At 45.2% G+C, this 20790-nt stretch overlaps 1 protein-coding gene across 1 annotated transcript; it reads right to left on the bottom strand.

The window, feature by feature from the left end:
• Positions 1-15068: 15068 nt before the first annotated feature.
• LOC140587038 (kelch-like protein 10) lies at positions 15069-20568 on the bottom strand. Its single transcript, XM_072708570.1, has 5 exons — positions 20235-20568; positions 18696-19185; positions 17792-18403; positions 16944-17093; positions 15069-15418 (listed from the first exon to the last, which is right to left on the bottom strand). The coding sequence occupies exons 1-5, from the start codon at positions 20411-20413 to the stop codon at positions 15113-15115; spliced, it is 1737 nt and encodes a 578-aa protein (XP_072564671.1). The 5' UTR covers positions 20414-20568; the 3' UTR covers positions 15069-15112.
• Between the last annotated feature and the right edge of the window lie 222 nt (positions 20569-20790).

The following is a 20790-nucleotide window of genomic DNA, read 5'->3' as shown; positions in this document are numbered from 1 at the left end:
ATTTTGGGGACTAGGTCATTTTGCTATCAGTTTTTCACCAAGACGTTTGCTCAACTGCATAAAATAGCTCAACTTAAGTGTAGAGACCGCATGGGGCTTTATACCTGCGAACTCATGCTAACAGAGTTTGCTTTTAGGAGCAGCCTAACGTCAGTAAGGGTTCAGTCCCAAAAAGGCAGCTGGCAGGAGGAAGTGACGTCACAGGCACCCGTCAAGGCAGGTAGCGGCAGCTGCCACTCCGTTACAGGCACCCGTCAAGGCAGGTAGCGGCAGCTGCCACTTCTTAGCGGCAGCTGCCATCCGTCACAGGCACATGGATTATTTGCTGAGGGGGTTCAGTCTTGAAACGGCAGCTGGCAGGAGGAAGTGACGTCACAGGCACCCGCCAAGGCAGGTAGCGGCAGCTGCCACTTCTTAGCGGCAGCTGCCAGTTCTTAGTGGCAGCTGCCACTTCTGTCCGTCGCTAGTGGCGCTTAACAGTGGCAGGTCCCGTTCGAATACAGGTCCTGCCGGGGTACAGAGACAGCCCCCGCCGCTCGTGGAAGTAAACCCGAGATGCTGTGCACGGCTACGATAAACTGGAATACGGAAATAAATTGAGGACTTGTTTAATCTTTGTATGACTACGAATTATATTATTGTTGCTGACTGTACATCTCTAAGATAATATTTGAGAAAGCAATGATTGTACTGTCGCTAGTGGCGCTAAACAGTGACAGGAGCTGTTCGGGAACAGTGCCTGCCGGTAGTGGCAGCTCTAGTGGCAGGTCACGTGGCAGCTCTAGTGGCAGGTGCCGTTCAGATACAGTAGAGAGGTACCTACCCGCCACTCCTGGAAGTAGCCTAAACCAGAGATTCTGTACATCGGCTAAATGATCAAAAGCAATGATTGTGCTGTCGCTAGTGGCGCTAAACAGTGACAGGAGCCGTTTGGGAACAGTGCCTGCCGGTAGTGGCAGGTCTAGTGGCAGGTCACGTGGCAGCTCTAGTGGCAGGTGCCGTTCAGATACAGTAGAGAGGTACCTACCCGCCACTCCTGGAAGTAGCCTAAACCAGAGATTCTGTACATCGGCTAAATGATCAAAAGCAATGATTGTGCTGTCGCTAGTGGCGCTAAACAGTGACAGGAGCCGTTCGGGAACAGTGCCTGCCGGTAGTGGCAGGTCTAGTGGCAGGTCACGTGGCAGGTCTAGTGGCAGCTCTAGTGGCAGGTGCCGTTCAGATACAGTAGAGAGGCACCTACCAACCGCTCATGGAAGTAAACCAGAGATTCTGTGAATCGGCTAGGATAAACTGGGATACGGAAATAAATTGAGGACTTGTTTAATCTTTATATGACTACGAATTATATTATTGTTGCTGACTGTACATCTCTTTAAGATAGTATTTGAGAAAGCAATGATTGTACTGTCGCTAGTGGCGCTAAACAGTGACAGGAGCTGTTCGGGAACAGTGCCTGCCGGTAGTGGCAGCTCTAGTGGCAGCTCTAGTGGCAGGTGCCGTTCAGATACAGTAGAGAGGCACCTACCCGCCAATCCTGGAAGTAGCTTAAACCAGAGATTCTGTACATCGGCTAAATGATCAACTGCAATAGTTCGGTAAAGTTGGAACGATATTGGCAGATTCGAACTTCGCGGCTCAATAAATCTTAAACAAAACGTTCTTACAACACAATATACGGGTCTGTTTAACAGTGGTAAGGTAGACAATGAGCTACAACCGGATTTTCGTCCAAACAATATGTATTTACAGATATACGGATAACATTGCTCCCTATGAGCAGTCCGCTGTCTGAGGAGAGTCTACAAAGTGCAAAGGGACCGTCTACAAAGTGCAAATCGACAACGGATAATGTCAATAACTTCGCTTCCAAAGAGTGAAGAGCCACCAAAATCACTAAAGGCTTTTGGAATGTTATCATGGTCATACTACACCCCTTAGTTTGGTGAAATGTACCTAAGTCTATTTCTAAAGAATTTATATTAGGAATAACATTCAATAACTTTGCTCCTATCAACTGTACTACCACCAAAATCACTCTACACATCTAGGGTGTCATCATGGTCATTCTACAGGACTTAGTTTGGGGGAAAAAAATCATTATTATTAAATAAAATGCAATAACTTTGCTCCTATCAATTGTAGCGCAACCAAAATTAATAGAGATGCACCGATACCGATATTCGGATCGGTATCGGCGCCGATCCAGACCTATTTGACGGATCGGGAATCGGCCATGCGTGACCGATCCACGTCCTATACTTACTTATATAGGCCCAATCCCAAACCGGTCCCTACACACTCCGCCTCACCACTCCGCCTTCGTTTGCGCGTTCCCGAGACCCGTCGCCATGTTGAAGTGTGTCTCAAAGCAGCAAGGGCTAAGGGGGAGTGGTCGATTATGCCCTCCTTTAGCGAGTCGGCAACGATGGTGGCTCGCGCGATTTCACTACCACTTCCATATCCCATAATTCCTAGCGCACAGGAAACAGAACAGCGCGATAATTTAATAATTGGATTCTAACAGCACAGTGAAATACACATAGAAAGTCTATGTTACATGTTATAATTCATCGCTGCAGAAAAAAATTAGGAAAGCAGTTATTTATAGCTGGTCAGTACAGGTAGATTTTATCGTGATCCGATTACGAGAGATTTTGTGTACTTTTCAAACTAGAAACCACGCGAAGAAACATTCGTACGCAAACTCGATCAACATCACACCAGCAATAACAATTTATGTTTCATATTTGCCTGTTTTTTCCTCTACATATCTGGATCTGGTATTTGGTACAGAAGTAATGCGTAATGTTTTATGCGTGTAAACTAAGTTAGCTATGGTAGAAATTGTACAATCGTCAATATGACACATGTACATACTTAAAATTGCTCAGTGTAATAAGACGACGTAGCCGTCGTCTTCTCGCATTAGATAAAATGTACTTTTTTAAAATAACTGATATGTCATTAAAGAAAATACAATACAGCTTCTTGATGGATCCATTTCGTCAAATCACTAGGTAATGCATTTCCTCTTTCCGGTAATGAAGACTGTAAAAAGGCGCTGCGAGGGCAAGTCTGTCTCAAATCTTTCTTGTGACAATTTCCTTCAGTTTAAGTGTATAGGGCGTGTTGTGAGGGTGACTCGGCGGGAGTGTGACTCGAAATGAAGGCGGAGTGTCGAGGGTATAGTTTGGGATTGGGCCTTAGTTTTTGGCAATCAATCGCACGACAGCTCTTTCCCATTTTACATGTGTGTTTTTGCGGAATTCAAATTGAACGCTATCACTGCCCCTAAGTCTTTTTTGCTATTCAGTGGGTGTGAGTACAGTGACTTCTGTATAATACAATAATACCCTCTCCTACTGTCTTGACGAACTGGCCCCCACCAAAACTAAAACCGTCTCTTTCACTTATACTGCCCCCTGGTACACTCCTGAGCTCGTAAGCGCCAGCTTGAGAGACTGTACAAGAAATCTTGTTTAACTGTTCATCTCCAAATTTACACAGACTACATACAGCAATACAAAGACACATTAAACTCTGCCCGGTCCAAATACTACTCCAACCTCATCTACTCAGGTTCCAATAACCCTAAAGCTCTCTTTTCCATAATAAACACACTCCTAAAGCCTAACAATACTACCTCATCTTCCTTCACCACTGACAAATGCAATCAATTTCAATAATTTTTTCAGTCCAAAATAGATTCTGTTTACAGTTCAATTGACCTTTCCTCCTCCCACGCTGTTCCACCTGATCCTCCTCCGCCCCATCAACAGCTCTCTCATTTCACACCCATTTCCCCTGCTCACCTGACAAAACTTTTTTCTGGCATTAAAACTTCCACATGTTCCTTGGACCCTATTCCCTCTCCTCTCATCAAAGCCTGTCTTCCTGTTCTCTCTCCACTGATCACCCAAATTATAAACTCCTCCCTTTCCTCCGGTTCTGTTCCACAGTCTCTCAAGCTGGCTGCTATTACCCCCATTCTCAAAAAACCTACCCTCGACCCCGACAACTGTGCTAATTTCCGTCCCATATCCAACCTCCCCTTTCTGTCTAAAATCCTGGAACGTGTAGTTGCCGCCCAATGTAGTGGAAAATTACCACCAAGCATGATGTCTGATGGTTACTAAGGAAGTTAGGCTGCAAAATAAGGTTGCTATGCTCGAAGAAACAGATGCAAGAGACTGGGGAGGGGTTTTAGACCTTACCCATGTTAAGCTAGACAAGAGATGAATTTTTATTCTATATATGGTAAATATAAGATGCTTGTGCTAGACGAAAAGCTTGTCCTGAGCATAGAATGTGCAAAAGCAGACATGGGTCTTCCGGTTGTGGTTGCAGAGAAAGGTCATTTGTCTGTCAGTATAAAATGAAAGCAACTGCGTTTGCTATTTGGAGAACTTCTCAGAACTGTCTGTGGAGAGTCTCCCCGAGCTCGCATAGAAAGATATCTCAATAAATGAAACCAAGCTAAACCATTGGACTCATCTGTTACTTCCTACCTCCAAATTTCCATAACAGACTTGGGGGCTCGTCCGGGATTCGGTTGCACGGGGACCGCCAGGACCTTCAGAAGGACGCGAGTCCTAGAAGGACGACGAGGTACCCGTCTGGAGTCGAGGACAGAGAATTTTAGCCTGACCCATCGCAGTTCCTGAGGCCTGCGGTCCCCCGTCACTCCGACCGGACTAAAAGGTAGGACAAATTTTGTGGAATAGAAAATTTGTTGCGGTATCTTTGTGAAGGTAAAGGCCTCAAGTTCGACTGGGAGAGTCGTAAAATAACCAGGTTCGACTGGGAGAGTCGTAAAATATCCAGGTTCGACTGGGAGAGTCGTAAAATATCCAGGTTCGACTGGGAAAGTCGTAAAATATCCAGGTTCGACTGGGAGAGTCGTAAAATATCCAGGTTCGACTGGGAGAGTCGTAAAATAACCAGGTTCGACTGGGAGAGTCGTAAAATAACCAGGTTCGACTGGGAGAGTCGTAAAATATCCAGGTTCGACTGGGAGAGTCGTAAAATATCCAGGTTCGACTGGGAGAGTCGTAAAATAACCAGGTTCGACTGGGAGAGTCGTAAAATATCCAGGTTCGACTGGGAGAGTCGTAAAATATCCAGTTTCGACTGGGAGAGTCGTAAAATATCCAGGTTCGACTGAGAGAGTCGTAAAATATCTGTATCACGTCCAGCGAGATGTGAAATGTGTTTTGTCTGCAGACTAGATAAAATAAGATTGTATGAATGTAACGTGCACGGTATGAATGTGTAAGGTTTGTGGTTTGGATGAGTGTGCCGAGTGTGAAATTAGAAACCTGACAAGTTAAGAATATCAAATAAATGAGCTCATAAGTATTATTAAAAAATAATAATAATAATAATAAAATAAATAAATAAAAATAAAATAATAATTAAGCAGAAATTAAGGTGTAAAAGGTTCCGTAAACATATAGTTTAACGGAGAGGCTGAGACAAAGACCTCCATGTACTGTAGATTATCCCCACGACTGCTTTGTCCCTATTATCAGAACTGCGCCCCGAATTGAGATTTATGTTACTGGGATGTGCATTTGGGATACATAAATTATACAAATATAATTGTTTTGTGATAAGTCTTTTGTAAAAGTCTGCATTGTTGCAATGAAGAACTTGCTTTGCAAAATAACACAGGCATAGAAGTTTTCTACTGTGTGACGATTTTAATATATATACTGTATATATATTCTTTCCCTGCAAAGAAAACAAGTTTACCTTTTCTCTATTTCTTTATGCAAAGAAGACTGGCTTGTCTAACATATTCTGTGCATGTTTGTTAAGTAACCTATCTTAAAAAAAAAAAAAAAAAAAAAAAAAAAAAAAAAAATCAGTACTGAAAGTCTGGTGCGACAAAATGGGAAATAGCAGTAGCAAGTCAAATTGGGCTCCTGATCCGGCTTATGATCCGGAAGGTGAAACAGCATTTGAAAGGGAAATGCGTAAACGTGATAAGGGAAATAAGGGTTTACTACGGGGTAAAACATGTAGGGAAGCAGTAGAGGACTGGAAAGGACTTTTCAGAGATGTTTGGAAATGTGGGAAAATGTGGCAAGACAGATCGAAATAGAGGCTGAGAGACGCAAGAATGAGGGAATCATGAAAAAAAAAATAGGCGAGGAAAAAGCAAAGGCAGTCCAAGCACAACAAAGACTGAATATGTTGTTAAAAGAGAAAGAAGATAGAGGCAAAGGCAGTGCGTCTGTCGTGCGAAAAATGAAAGCGGAAGACAGCTGCATCTACCCACCCCTCCCTTCAGCGCCGCCAGCTCCCCCTGCTCAGGAAATCCTGCCACCTCCAGCGAGACAGGATCCGCCCCCTGCATACTCGCCAGCGCAAGCCACAAGAGCTGCAGATTCGGCAGAAGATGAAGAAGATACTCCTCCTCGAAGGAGTGAGCGTATTCAACAACGCATGCAACAGCCTCTGACTGAAGAGCAAAGGGCACCTGTTGGAGTGCCAAGACAGTTCCCCTTGGTGGAAATGCCAAACCCCAGAGACGACGGGATGGTACAGGTGCAGAGGAACTGGGATCTAAGTGAACTGAAGGAGGTGGTCAACAGTCTGCCAGACCCAAACCAAGTGGGAGGGGCCCCCACCCCAGTGGGGTGCAGATGGCCCACAATGAAGAGGCGAGGGGACTGAGGGACCAGGAAACGGCCAGTTCCTGTCCCTCACAGAGACATCAAGGGAGGACCCCACGATAACCCTCGAGATTGACAATCATGCTGTTGTCTTCTTAGTGGACACAGGAGCTACCAAGTCCACAGTGAAAGACACAGACCTCCCTGGAGTCCCTAAGTCTGGAAATCATGTGACAGTTGTGGGGTCCTCTGGCCTACCCCACACCTTGTTAGAGACTGTTCCGTTATCCATTGCCACAAGGTCCGGTCCTGTCCATCACGCCTTCCTGTTGAATAACCACTGTCCAGTTAACCTTTTGGGCAGAGACCTACTATGTAAACTGCAATGCAAAATTGATTTGGACGAGAGGGGAGTCCACCTGACCTCTCCCCCACTTGGATTGTATGTCTCCCAAGAAAGTAAGCCATGCTACGCCGCATGGGTCCTCACTGATAACATCATTGGTCGAGAAAAGGTGCCACACTCACTTGAACAACCCCCATCCTCCATTGCACGGCTCTCTATAGTTCACACTGCGACCATGAGATAAGGGAATGGATGATGTTCTTCCTGGAAGAACAGAAACCCCCTGAGACCGTGTTAATGAAGTTTCTGTATGTAAGCGCGTCCATGGCCGGCATGTCTGTCCAGCTCAACCAAGATCAAAGTATATGGATCTTCGATCATCATATGCCCCATGTGTCACTGGGAAAAACTGACGCCCACCAATGGAAAGACCTAGGCCCATGGATCAAAGACTGCGAAGACAGACAAGACTGGATTCCAGTCGAGGATGGCCGAAGTATCACTACTGATGGAACCATTCAAAGACGTACCATCTCCCTCACAGTAGATGTCAGGAGAGAAGCGTTCCTCTCTGAATAACATCGCCAGACCACGAACCTACCAGCCCCACTAACTGAACCTGAGTGGCTGTCTGAGATACCAGAAACCCTATGGGCAAGTGGCAAGAATGACTTTGGGAGAATCTGTACCGCGGCACCACTGCAAGTCCAGCCAAAGTCCAACCACAGACCAGTAAAAGCTCAGTACCCACTCTCACCTGAGGCAGAGAAGGGTATCACCATGGTGCACCAAGAACTGGTACAAAAGGGGGCTCTGAAGGAAATTCCCTACTCCCCCGTTAATTCTCCGATCCTGCCTGTGAGGAAGGCAGATGGCTCCTGGCGGTTTGTACAGGACCTGAGGGGGGTGAATGACGCCATACATCCCCGTGCACCTATTGTTCCTAATCCAGTAACTATCCTATCATCCATACCACCTCAGGCTCAGTGGTTATCTGTTATTGATCTAGCAAATGCATTTTTCTCTGTCCCTGTTCGCCCAGACTCACAGTACTGGTTTGCGCACACCAGCGTTATACGTGGACAGTGATGCCCCAGGGGTACACTGAGTCACCTAGCGTTTATGCTCAAGAATTAGGAAAGAACTTAGAGGGGTTCAAGCCCCCGGGCGGGAGCACCCTAATTCAATATGTAGATGACCTGCTGTTGTGTTCCACCACTAGGCAGAGTTGTGAGCAAGATACCAAAGCGCTGTTGCTGTTTCTAGCCCAAAATGGCCATAAAGCCTCAAAGGCAAAACTGCAGTTAGTCAAACAAGAGGTTCAATATCTCGGACATGTCCTCAATCACCTAGGCAGACGCCTAGGTCTAAAACGGGTAGAAGGGATTCGCAAGGCCCCCATCCCAGATACTAAAAGGCAATTGATGAAATGGATGGGAATGGTCGGCTACTGCCGTCCCTGGATCCAGGATTTTGCTGAAAGATCCCAACCTTTACTAGACCTTATGCATGGGGGACAAGGACTTAGACCTAATGACAGACTGGACTGGACGACTAAGGCTGAGACGGCGTTCTCTGACCTTAAACAAGCGCTATGCGATGCGCCCGCTTTAGGAGTACCAAATTTTTCCAAGCCATTTCAATTGTATGTGGATGAACGGCATGGTTTCATGACCGCCGTCCTTGGCCAGATTCATGGTGACAGGTTGCGCCCCATTGCGTATTATTCTAAACGTCTGGACACGGTGGCCAGCTCTCTGCCAGCCTGCCTCAGAGCTGTGGCAGCCACTGCGGAGGCAGTCCTCATGTCTGCAGATTTAGTCCAAATGCATCCCCTTGTGGTGCACACCTCGCATGCTGTGCATGCCCTAATAACGCAGGCTAAAACATCTCACCTTACCACTGCGCGTCTGATTCACTACCAAAACATCCTGCTTACCCTCTCCAATGTGACCCTCCAAAGGTGTTCCACAATAAACCCGGCCACACTTCTTCCCACTGAAATGGAAGGTTCCCCTCATGACTGTGTTGAGGTTGCTCAATCCCTCGCTAAGCCTAGATCAGACCTGGGTGAAGACCCATTGCCAAATTCTGAGGTAATTTTTGTGGATGGGTGCTCCCTTAGGCTCCCTGATGGGAGCCCATCTACCTCTTACGCTGTGGTTGCGTCAGAGGGCCAATTACTGTCTGGAGGTAAGTTCCCGTCCACCTGGTCAGCACAGGCTGCAGAGCTGTTCGCCCTAGCCCAGGCCTGCCGCCAGTTCGCAGGTGAGGATGTCACGATATTCACAGATTCCAGGTATGCATTCGGGGTATGCCATGACCATGGAGCCCTCTGGACACAGAGGGGCTTCCTCACCAGCACAGGTAAACCGATACAGCACCATGAGTTGGTCCGAGACCTCCTTTCTGCCATCCAACTGCCTCATTCCATTGCTGTGGTTAAGTGTAAGGCTCACACGCGGTGCTCTGACCCGGTCAGCATTGGTAACTTCTGGGCCGATTGGTGGGCTAAGAGGGCAGCCCTACACACTGATGCCCCAGTGGCGCTCATGCCTTCACGGGTATTACATGACACTCACACCCTCCTTGATGTCCAGTCGGGTGTGACAGAGGGGGAACTGGGTAAGTGGAAGAAAGATGGTGTGAAAGGGCCAGATGGGCTATGGAGACAGAGGGAGACGCAGTTACCATTCATTCCAAAATCGGCATATCCGGGCCTAGCCCGAATGACACATGGATTAGACCATGCTTCAAAAACGGCCATGGTAGAAATGCTGGCCAAAAGGTGGGCTGCACCAGGTTTTTCCGCCTATGCCCAAGAATTCGTAAAGAGATGCTGCCTGTGTGCCCAACACAATGTTGGAAGGCCAGTATCTGTTACACAATCAGTAACGAAACCTTCAGAAGGTCCGTTTCGGCATTTACAAATGGACTTCATTGAGCTCACCCCATGTAGGGGATACAAGTACTGTCTAGTGATTATAGATCTATTCTCCAGGTGGCCGGAAGTTTTTCCATGTCGCAGAGCAGATGCCCTGTCAGTTGCAAAGAACCTCCTTCGGGAGATACTACCTAGGTGGGGAGTACCAGGAAAATTAACTACGGATAATGGCTCCCATTTTGCAAATCAAGTCATTCGTCACCTAGGTCAGTGGCTGGGGATTGATCTAAAGCACTACTGTGCTTACCACCCACAGAGTGGTGGAATAGTGGAAAGAGCAAACCAGACAATTAAAGTAAAATTGGCAAAACTGTGTGCTGAAACTGGACTTGACTGGGTGACTGCTTTACCTCTTGTTCTCACGGCCATGAGGGGAAGAACACATAGTGGAACGGGGTTAGCCCCATTTGAGGTGCTCACCGGGAGACCAATGCCGCTCCCATACCCGGGAGGCACGCTCACGTTAGAAACTGTTGATGGCGATTTACTACCCTATGTGTCTAGTTTACAGATTTCCTTGAAGAGGATCCATAGCCAGATCAGGGCTGCTCAGGTCGGACCGGAGCCAAATCAGCCAGAGACCATAGGACCAGGAGAGTGGATCCTGATCAAGGACCTGCGCCGGAAGCATTGGCATCAACCGAGGTGGCGGGGACCATACCAAGTCCTTCTCTCTACACCTAACGCCGTGAAGGTCGACGGTATCTCCTCCTGGGTCCATCAGTCGCACTGCAAGAGATCTTTAGTCCTCCTGAAAGACTATGATTTGGAGACGTAGATTGGGGTATTGGGCCCCAGCTATAAGCATTATTATTGGTTGTGTAATTTTGTGTTCTATCATTGCTTATGTAGGGTATATGTATGATCATGTGAATCTAAAGGAAAGCAGAGATGATATAAAAGGTGTAGGCACAAAAACGTATCATATGCCTCAACTGAATTCGTATTTGCAATTTGCAAATTTCTCGGTGATGCAACAAAACATTTCTGGCCATTGTTTGGTATGCACTTTGATTCCTCACTCAGTGGAACAACCGTTTCCTCCATTGTTGCATTCACTGCAGTGAAAGAGGAACTCACGGCTGTCCGTTTAATGACCACCCAAAATAGATTAGCCCTAGACATACTGCTAGCCAAGGAAGGAGGAGTTTGCGCTATGGTGGGAGACCATTGCTGCACGTACATTCCCCCAAATGACGAGGACAACGGCACTTTGTCACAGGCCATCACCAAAATGCATGAGGTCGCCCATGCGCTGTACAGTCAGGAGTCTCATGATACTGGCATATGGCCATGGCCCCTGAATATGTTTCAGGCATGGTTTGGGAAGTGGACCTTGATTATCCTCTCTGCTCTCCCTATTGTTTTATTGCTTGTCTGTGTGTGCTTATTTGTTCCATGCTGTATACCATGTTGTTCTACTATGGCTCAATTTCATCCTCGGGCGTCACATCATCAGATGGTACAGCTTATGCAGGATGTTCCACCACAGAGGAAGAAGCAACAGACAGCACGTTCTGCTGCCTCTCTTTCCCAGCTGGAATGGACTGCTCCTGGGAACCCTTACTCCTCGGACGAGGACGACGTCAGTGTGTGATACAAGAATGATTTTGTATCAAAGGGGGGAATGTAGTGGAAAATTACCACCAAGCATGATGTCTGATGGTTACTAAGGAAGTTAGGCTGCAAAATAAGGTTGCTATGCTCGAAGAAACAGATGCAAGAGACTGGGGAGGGGTTTTAGACCTTACCCATGTTAAGCTAGACAAGAGATGAATTTTTATTCTATATATGGTAAATATAAGATGCTTGTGCTAGACGAAAAGCTTGTCCTGAGCATAGAATGTGCAAAAGCAGACATGGGTCTTCCGGTTGTGGTTGCAGAGAAAGGTCATTTGTCTGTCAGTATAAAATGAAAGCAACTGCGTTTGCTATTTGGAGAACTTCTCAGAACTGTCTGTGGAGAGTCTCCCCGAGCTCGCATAGAAAGATATCTCAATAAATGAAACCAAGCTAAACCATTGGACTCATCTGTTACTTCCTACCTCCAAATTTCCATAACACCAACTCCAAACCCACCTTACTTTCAACAGTCTCTATGAACCATTCCAGTCTGGATTCCGTCCTAAACACAGCACCGAAACAGCTCTACTCAAAATCACTAATGACCTTCTCCTCTCCTCTGACTCTGGCCACCTCTCCATCCTCATCCTCCTGGACCTCACTGCAGCCTTCGACACTATCAGTCACTCCATCCTCCTGTCTCGCCTCAGAAATTTACTGAACATCACCGGCTCTGCTCTCTTCTGGCTCCAGTCCTATCTCACAAATCGGCAACAGTTTATCCACATCAATCATTGCTCATCTACCATAGCCCCCGTGCAGCAGGGGGTTCCCCAGGGTTCGGTGCTTGGTCCTCTCCTTTTCATTCTCTACATCCTCCCCCTCGGCAATATCATTCGTCGTCACGGTCTCCGCTTTCATTGCTACGCTGACGACATCCAACTTTACATCTCCACAACATCCATCAACCCCAGCATCCACTCCACTCTCTCCCACTGTCTAACAGACATTAAAAACTGGATGAATCATAATTTCCTCAAACTAAACAGCGACAAAACAGACTTCATCATCATCGGTCCACACAACATCACCAAATCCTCACTACATTTCACTGTGCACTTTGATAACACCATACTCTCTCTATCCCCACTCATCCGTAACCTCGGTGTACTCCTAGATCCCACTCTTTCATTTGAACCCCATGTCAAGCACATAACCCGGACTACATTCTTTCACCTTAAAAACATAGCCCGTCTCCGCCCATCACTCACCTTCTCTGCCGCTGAAACTCTCATCCACGCCTTCATCACATCCAGAATCGATTACTGCAATAGCATCCTCTACGGTTCACCATCCAAAACTCTCAACAGACTACAGTATATTCAGAATTCCGCTGCCCGGCTCCTTACCCAAACCCGCTCACGTGAACACATCACCCCTGTCCTCCAAAAGCTTCACTGGCTCCCCGTCCCTCAGCGCATCCACTTCAAAATCCTTCTCATCACATTCAAAGCACTCCACAACCTGGCCCCTTCTTACCTCACAGACCTGCTCCATCACCACACTCCATCTCGCTCCCTACGCTCATCCAGCTCGAACCTCCTGTCCCTGCCCTGTAGGACCAAGCTCCGAACCTGGGGGGACAGAGCCTTCTCCATCGCTGCCCCCACCCTTTGGAACTCACTGCCCAAATCCCTCCGCGACTGCTCTGATCTCCCTACTTTTAAGAAAGAACTCAAAACTCACCTGTTTAAAATTGCTTTTAATGTTTGTTTTTATGTTATAAATTGTGTGCTATTTTATTCTAATGTGTTGTGAAGCGTCTTTGAGTGTCTTGAAAAGCGCTTTATAAATAAAATGTATTATTATTATTTATTATTTAGTTTTGGATTTTTCATTATAGTTTAGTTTTATTTAGTTTTGACCTTTTTTCCCTCTAATTTAGTTAGTTTTAATTAGTTTTTAGAGCAGGTTTGCTAGTTTTAGTTAGTTTTAATTTTTTCTAAATGCTTAGTTTTAGTTTAGTTTTTATTAGTTTTAGTATTAGTTTTCATTTTTTCATACTTTGGGTTATTTGTCAGGTGCAGGATTCAAAAAGATCAGTAAGTATTGTGTAATAAAACTCAACAAAGGAAACCATTTCAAAAAGTGTATTCAGTTACTTTTAAACAACCAACCATCCACAACAACCAACACTCTACAAGATAGCAGCTTATGTGCAAAATGTGTGTGATACTGCTTCTGATGTTGGATACAGGTAGCGTGCCTGGTACAAATCAAAATAGCCAATAGACTAAAGACACACATGAACATAAGAATATAAACCCATTCACGAGGCACATGTCACATTTCTTGACAGCCAGGAGTCTCAGGGAGCTCAATCTGAGAAAAACATTAACAAACTCAAAAACCATTGCACAACAGGATTGTCTCAGCATGGAAACCCAGACTTCCCTCTCTCCGGCCACTTCCTCCAGCTCCTCTGGGGAAATCCCGAGGCGTTCCCAGCCCAGCCGAGACATATAGTCTCTCCAGCGTGTCCTGGGTCTTCCCCGGGGGCTTGATGCTGATGTGCTTTGCTTTTCTATGTTAACCATACGTCCAATATTATAAACAAAAAGGAAATGAAGTCTTGTGGTGTTCCTGCGTATTTACTAACCAGCAGCTGTTTGGTCGTCGGTGAAAGCAGTTCATTATGGTTGTCTCCTCCTTCCCGGTGCTACCTGGCCGGGATGTTGCTTCTTTTTCGGGGGAGCTAATCAGAGAGGCTACTTGGTCAAGGTACTCGCGATTAGCCGTCTTATGCGAGCTTCTCAAGTGGACTTTCAGATTTTGTCACCTGTTTCTACAATGCACCTGCTCTTAACTGTCTCGCTGTCATAGTCAAAGAAATTCCAGATAGGACTCTGCCGCCGTCTCCCAACTTTTGTCGTCACCATTTTTCCAGGTAACGCGGTGAGCAAAAGCCGACTGTAAACAAGAAGTGACGGACAGAGAGGTGCCGTACGGTGCTGCAAGCTCACGTAAAACTGCTAGAGCGAAATAAATCGACTTATAAATAAATTGACAAAGACGAAAACGAAGGACATTTCATCTATAATTTCAGTACGTTTTAGTTAGTTTTGTCAACGCACAATACAGTTATAGTTAGTTATCGTTTTTTCTTTTAATTGTCGTTTTTATTTATTTCAGTTAACGAAAATGTTTTTTCAATTCTAGTTTTCGTTATTTCGTTCGTTTTCGTTGACGATAATAACCTTGCTGATGTCTGAGCAACAGATTGCGAGTGTGTGCAACTGCAGGCACTTCGTTAAAAGGCAGAAAGCACCGCTGTACAAAGTCAACAAGCTGAGCAGCTCCATGAGCATGACAACACGTGTGCAATGTGACATTTTAGGCAGATACAACACAAAGCACCCACACATATACACGCCATAGAGACACGGCTGCAAATCAGTGTTAGATTGAACATGCTTGATGTTTCCACTGAGTGGCTTACAACATTCTTACAAAATTAAGCAAGACTTTCTGCACTGTATGTTAAAGGGAAAGAATTCGGGGTGGGGGTGTCAATGAGGTTACATACAGACTGTTGGGGGCAAATGGGTTTATTTCCTCCTGGGTGGCCATCAGGGATTAACGAGGTGCAGCGTACTTTATGACGTTGGGGTGCGCAGGCACTACACAGCAGCTGAAGTGTTTTTTGGGTCTGCTCATGTCCTGCGCGCGGTACCAGCTGCCTGTCTTCGGATCAAAACACTCCACCTTGTTCGTGATCCTAAACCCGTCGCTGCCGCCCATCACAAACAGGAGGTTATCCACCACTGCGATGCCAAAATCACTGCGTGGTGTGGACATGGGGGCCACAGCATGCCAGCGGTTTGTTGTAGCGTCATAGACCTCCATGGTCTGCAGGTGCTCAAGCCTGTTGATACCGCCCACCTGGGAGATTCCATAGGTAAGTGAACACTCAGACACCAAAGGGATGGGCAAACATCAACTTTCCCAAAGTCATGAATTCTTAAGGAATTTTTGTCCTAAGAAATCGGGCTCCTTAGAACCTCCCATTATCTATAAATGACACAAGCTTATATCTCATATGTGTTCAACATACATGTCAAACCATCTGCAATGAAAACATGGATTTGGGCAACAGAAAACTTGTACAATTCGGTGAAAACTGAGAGCCATCAAAAAAGACTCCTTATGCTAATATATTTTTCTTTTTTTATTGTTGTTATTACTTAAAAAGAACACTTGTAGCTAATCAGACACTGAAAAAACAATCTGACCAATTATGTCTAGAACTAGAGAAAATAATTAATAAAAAAAATCTAAACTTTACAACCCCAGCTAGCAGTAGAGACTAGAGATGCACCGATACCGATATTCGGATCGGTATCGGCGCCGATCCAGACCTATTTGACGGATCGGGAATCGGCCATGCGTGACCGATCCACGTCCTATACTTACTTATTTAGTTTTTGGCAATCAATCGCACGACAGCTCTTTCCCATTTTACATGTGTGTTTTTGCGGAATTCAAATCGAACGCTATCACTGCCCCTAAGTCTTTTTTGCTACTCAGTGGGTGTGAGTACAGTGACTTCCGCCTGCTGTGAGGTCATGCGCATACCCTTCGCAGTACGAGGAGCGTAAGATAAGACGTGACGATCTGGGAGTATTTTAGGCTTTTAACAGAAACCGGAAGCACAGCGTTTTGCAATCTATGTAAAATAAGGTTTTGAGGTGGGAATAGCGTTTAATGGAAAATCCCATTTAACAAAGCGCACGCAACTGCGAGACAAAACAAAGCAATGGATGATTTGGGAGTCGCTAACTTAATTGGACTGTTTTGCGAACTCGTTACTTGTGATACAAGAGGGGCTGCCATCGCAACAAAAGTGTAACTGCGCTGATGCCAATGGGAGAAAAACTGTTAAAATTTTAAGCATTCGCCACTTGTGTATATTTGCTTTGAAGATATTCGTATTGAACTGCAAATGCATCAAAAACGCTTAAAACAAATCAGGTGGAACAGTACGTTATGTATGTTTGTAGTAGCCTAATTAAATATTTTTTGTCATACATTTTTTCCATCTGTATTTACTAGCTTAAAAAAAAATAATATGTAAAGTATAACAAAGTAAAAAGAGCTCTTGTATCGGAATCTGTATCGGTATCGGCAGTTGTGTATCCAAATCGGATCGGAACTGAAAAAACGTGGATCGCCCATCTCTAGTAGTGCCCATCTCCCCCAGTAGATTCATTTATAACCCAGAAATGAATGCAGGGTAGCATATACGTTTTTATGTGTATTAAGATAAGCCTTTGAAGCAGCTATTTCTGGAATTGAACTGTTTTGTTTGGTCTAAATGCATCACAATCAAAGACACAGCAGCAAAGACAAAAAAAGACAAAGTCTCACAGGTAAAATGTGAGATTTGACACAGAAAGGAATCACTCACCGCATAGATCTTCCCATGATATGCAGTGACTCCAAGGCTATGACGGGGAGTGCTCATTGGAGCGATCATGGTCCATTCCTCAGTGAGTGGATCATAGCACTCTGCTGAGAAAAGGGTCTCCGTTCCGTTGTGACCCCCACAGATGTATATCTATGAAAACCAGTTTAACTGTGAAGACCGTTATGCTGTATATAATTGGGGTTGGAGGTTACAAATAAAGTTCGCTGTGACTCAAAAATAAAAACATGTGATATGGATAGTGTATGACAGGGTTCCCCAGTTCAGGTCCTGGTGGCCAGAGTCCAACGCAGTTTGCAGATTTCCCTTCTCAAACACACCATAATCAGCTAATTTTCAGGTGTAGTATGGGTGTTTGAAAAGGGAAATCTGCAAACTGTTTTTGATTCTGGCTCCTTAGGAACGGAATAAGGGAAACCTGGCGTGGGAACACCATTTCATCTATTTCACCAGAGGTGGCAATTTCAGGTCCAGAAAGTAAAACTCCAGACCGAGATTTTGTTTCAACCAACCAGTTGAGTACTCTGTGACTGTGACTCTTTATACTCAACTGGTTGGTTGAAAGTAAATCATGGTCTGGATTTTTACTTTCTGGACCTGAAATTGCCCTCTCTCTATTTCACAGGTCTTGGTCTATGACACCACAGCACTACCCAATGTGCCACTAATGCTGACCAATAATGCATTTATCCAAACACTTAAATTTAACTTAATAATTATGGATTAAAATCAGCAATCTGAAGAGAAAGAGAGCTCGTGACTGTGCAAAATACTCAATTTCAAGGGGAAAATGAGGGTAAACACAGTCAGACGGCCTCCCATTAACCTACCTTGCCATTCAGGGTGGTGGCACTGGCCTTGTTCCGCCACTCATTCATGGGATCGATCAGGGTCCATTCGTTGGTTTTTGGATTATACCGCTCAACTTTGTTGAGGGGCCTGAAACCAATATGGCCACCCATGGCGTAGATAAAACCATCAAGCACGGCTACGCTAACATTACAGCGGTGCCAGTGCATTGGAGCCATCTCCTGCCATGTCCGTGTCATGGGGTTGAATCTGCGCACGGTATTGGTGAAGTTTTGGCCATCAACCCCCCCAATACAGTACACAAATCCATCGCAGTACACGGTGCCATGTCCGGCTAGGTAGCTCTGCTCCTCTTGCGTAATATCCACCCAGCGGTCGGCCTGTGTGTCGTACGCGTCGATCCAGTTCTTTGTACGGAAATTCCAGCCCCCAACAGCCAGCAAGATGTCAGATGGCAGGCGTGAGCGGATCAGAGGGTTATCAAAGTCAGAGCTTGGACTTTCAACGTCGAGGTCATACATGACCTTCAAGACGTCATTGACAATGGGCCTGCACGCCGCATTGGTCTTCACTAGATCATTGTTTTTGACGATCTTCATGAAATATTCCGGATCCATGCGAGCCATCCGGACCTACACAGGAAACAAGAATGAGGGAATTCCCATGAGTTCCTTAGTGCTTTCTCTGCATCTCTGGAGATGTGACTGCTAACACTTGTTTAATGTAAGACATTTGAGTGTGTTGTTTTCCATTTATTTGTTTGTTAGACTCTACTGCTGGTTTTATGACTTAGAAGCTGAGGTTGTAGACTTATGGGACATGGAAATGGAGGTTCAGTCTCTAGCTACTATAATAAGGACTTCACTGAAAGAGTATTCTATTGTTATGTCCACGTCAGCAAGAATGTTGGATAATTATAGTCACCTTTGGTAACAGGACTGAAATATGGGCCTCTCGGCTGACAGGCTCGTGCTTGATCCATCGGAGGATGGCGTCAAACACCACATCCTCCTGTGTGACATTCAGCTCATCCTTCTCAATGATGTCACACAGCTGTTGCAAGGTGAGCTCCGGGAACTCCACTGAAGTGGTGGCAACCTCCTTGAAGTTCCTCAGGATTGAATGGAAGGCAGACTGGCGCAGCTCATTGAGGCAGTAGATGTCTGCGATTTGAAAAATGCCAATGCAGTTCTGGGGGCAGAGCTGGTCATGCAGAAAATCGCAGCATCGCTGTACAATGCCCAGGATGTTAAGCTGGTCAGCGGCTAACAGGAGGTTCTCCACATTGTCAGCCGTGACAAGCACAGAGTACGTATAGGCGTACTCGATGATCTGCCTCAGTGTTTCTGGGAAAATGCCTGGGAATTGGTATTCCCGATTTCCTGAATCATTCCAGTCACTGGTGAACAGAGCCCTGAAAAACAATCCAGATGTGACTCATTTAACACTAGAAAGACTGACTGGGTCAATTGACCCAAATCAAGCAAAATCACTGCTATTTCTCATTGAAGTTCTTGCTACAAAAATCTGAAAAAATCTGACTTTTATTTTTTTATCATTCTTGAACAGAACATGGTAACACAAATGAAGTTGCTGGTGAAATTAGTATTTTACAGCAGTATATACCTAGAAAGACTGACTGGGTCAATTGACGTAATGTCATGCAAATGAATTAGATAACCAAGTCATAATAACAATAACATAATAGTCATAACACCATCACCGACAGGGCAACTTGAGAGAAGAGTCAGCTATCAAGTCACGGTCGCTTGTAAACGCAACAAAACTGTCACTACCTGTGACACGTGCAAGCGTCCTGTTTGCGGCAAATGCTTGGCCAAAATGTGCATGAGCTGTCAAACGAAAGCTAACTGAAGCTAACTTTTTTCAGATTTTTGTAGCAAGAACTTCAATGAGAAATAGCAGTGATTTTGTTTGATTTGGGTCAATTGACCCAGTCAGTCTTTCTAGTGTTAACAAATATGGGTTTTGCAGACAAAGTTAAATAAGGGCTTTTCTAACTTTTGAACCAGGGACCCCAAAATGAATATTGGCGAGAGCTAAAAACCCCCTGCCACAGATGATCACATAGGTACTTAAAAACTAGGCATCTGGTCAGGAAGGGCTTTAATCGTATTTTTCCAGCAGTGGCTCCCCCTAAATATTTTTCACTTGGACTGGAGGGCAGGTCCACTGGAATATTTTTTTACCCTCTAATTGACATGGTCCCCTATGTATATCATACAGTTATTGTTACTATTATTACTATATGTCAGAATGTAAGGTGGCTCAGAAATATTTCTTATTAGCCCTGACCTACACTAACATAACACAATAATGCATTTCAAAACTTTCTGTTATAACAGAAGCTCATTGCCAGGTAGAAGTCACCGGAAAAAGAGAGAAAAATCTGACACCTTGTTGTTTTGACATCATCAGCATATATGGGTCACAGCTACTTACTCGAAATAGGTGCTGCAGCCACACAGAACTACTCTGTGGGCTTCGAATTTTACGTTGTCCGCGACAAGGACCACGTCACAGAGCTTTCCGGCCAGCCGCAGCTCGTTGAATTTTTGGAAAGACTTCTTTCTCTCCATGTTGTGTCTCATCATTTTCCCAAAAGCCAATGTCTCTTCCATTTCTCTTGCTTATTTCCCTCGAAATGACCAGCAACTGACTTATATACGTATGATGACTATACGTTCTAAATACGCAACGACTCCGTTTTTACGTCAAAATGTTCAGTATTTAGTTTTGTTTACTTTCAAATCTACGTGTGTGTGTGCGTGTGTGTGTTTGTTGTGGTGGGGGGGGGGGGGTATTTTTCGTACGTGGATTACTCGTAAATTTAGCCTGATGTAATTGTTGACGATTTGGCATGATCCTGAATCTGTCGGTTTTTGGAAACTCTTGCTGGATGTGTTGTCATAGCAACACATCCAAATCCTCAAACCTGCTCGGAGCAGGTTTGTTCTGTGTAAACAATGATTAGCTCACACACGTAATCAGTGTCCGT

This window comes from Paramormyrops kingsleyae, unplaced genomic scaffold, assembly GCF_048594095.1.
Source record: "Paramormyrops kingsleyae isolate MSU_618 unplaced genomic scaffold, PKINGS_0.4 ups138, whole genome shotgun sequence".
In the NCBI taxonomy this organism is placed as follows: Eukaryota; Metazoa; Chordata; class Actinopteri; order Osteoglossiformes; family Mormyridae; genus Paramormyrops; species Paramormyrops kingsleyae.
The sequence above is the reverse complement of the archived record's forward strand: the minus strand, read 5'-3'. Positions and strand labels throughout refer to the sequence as shown.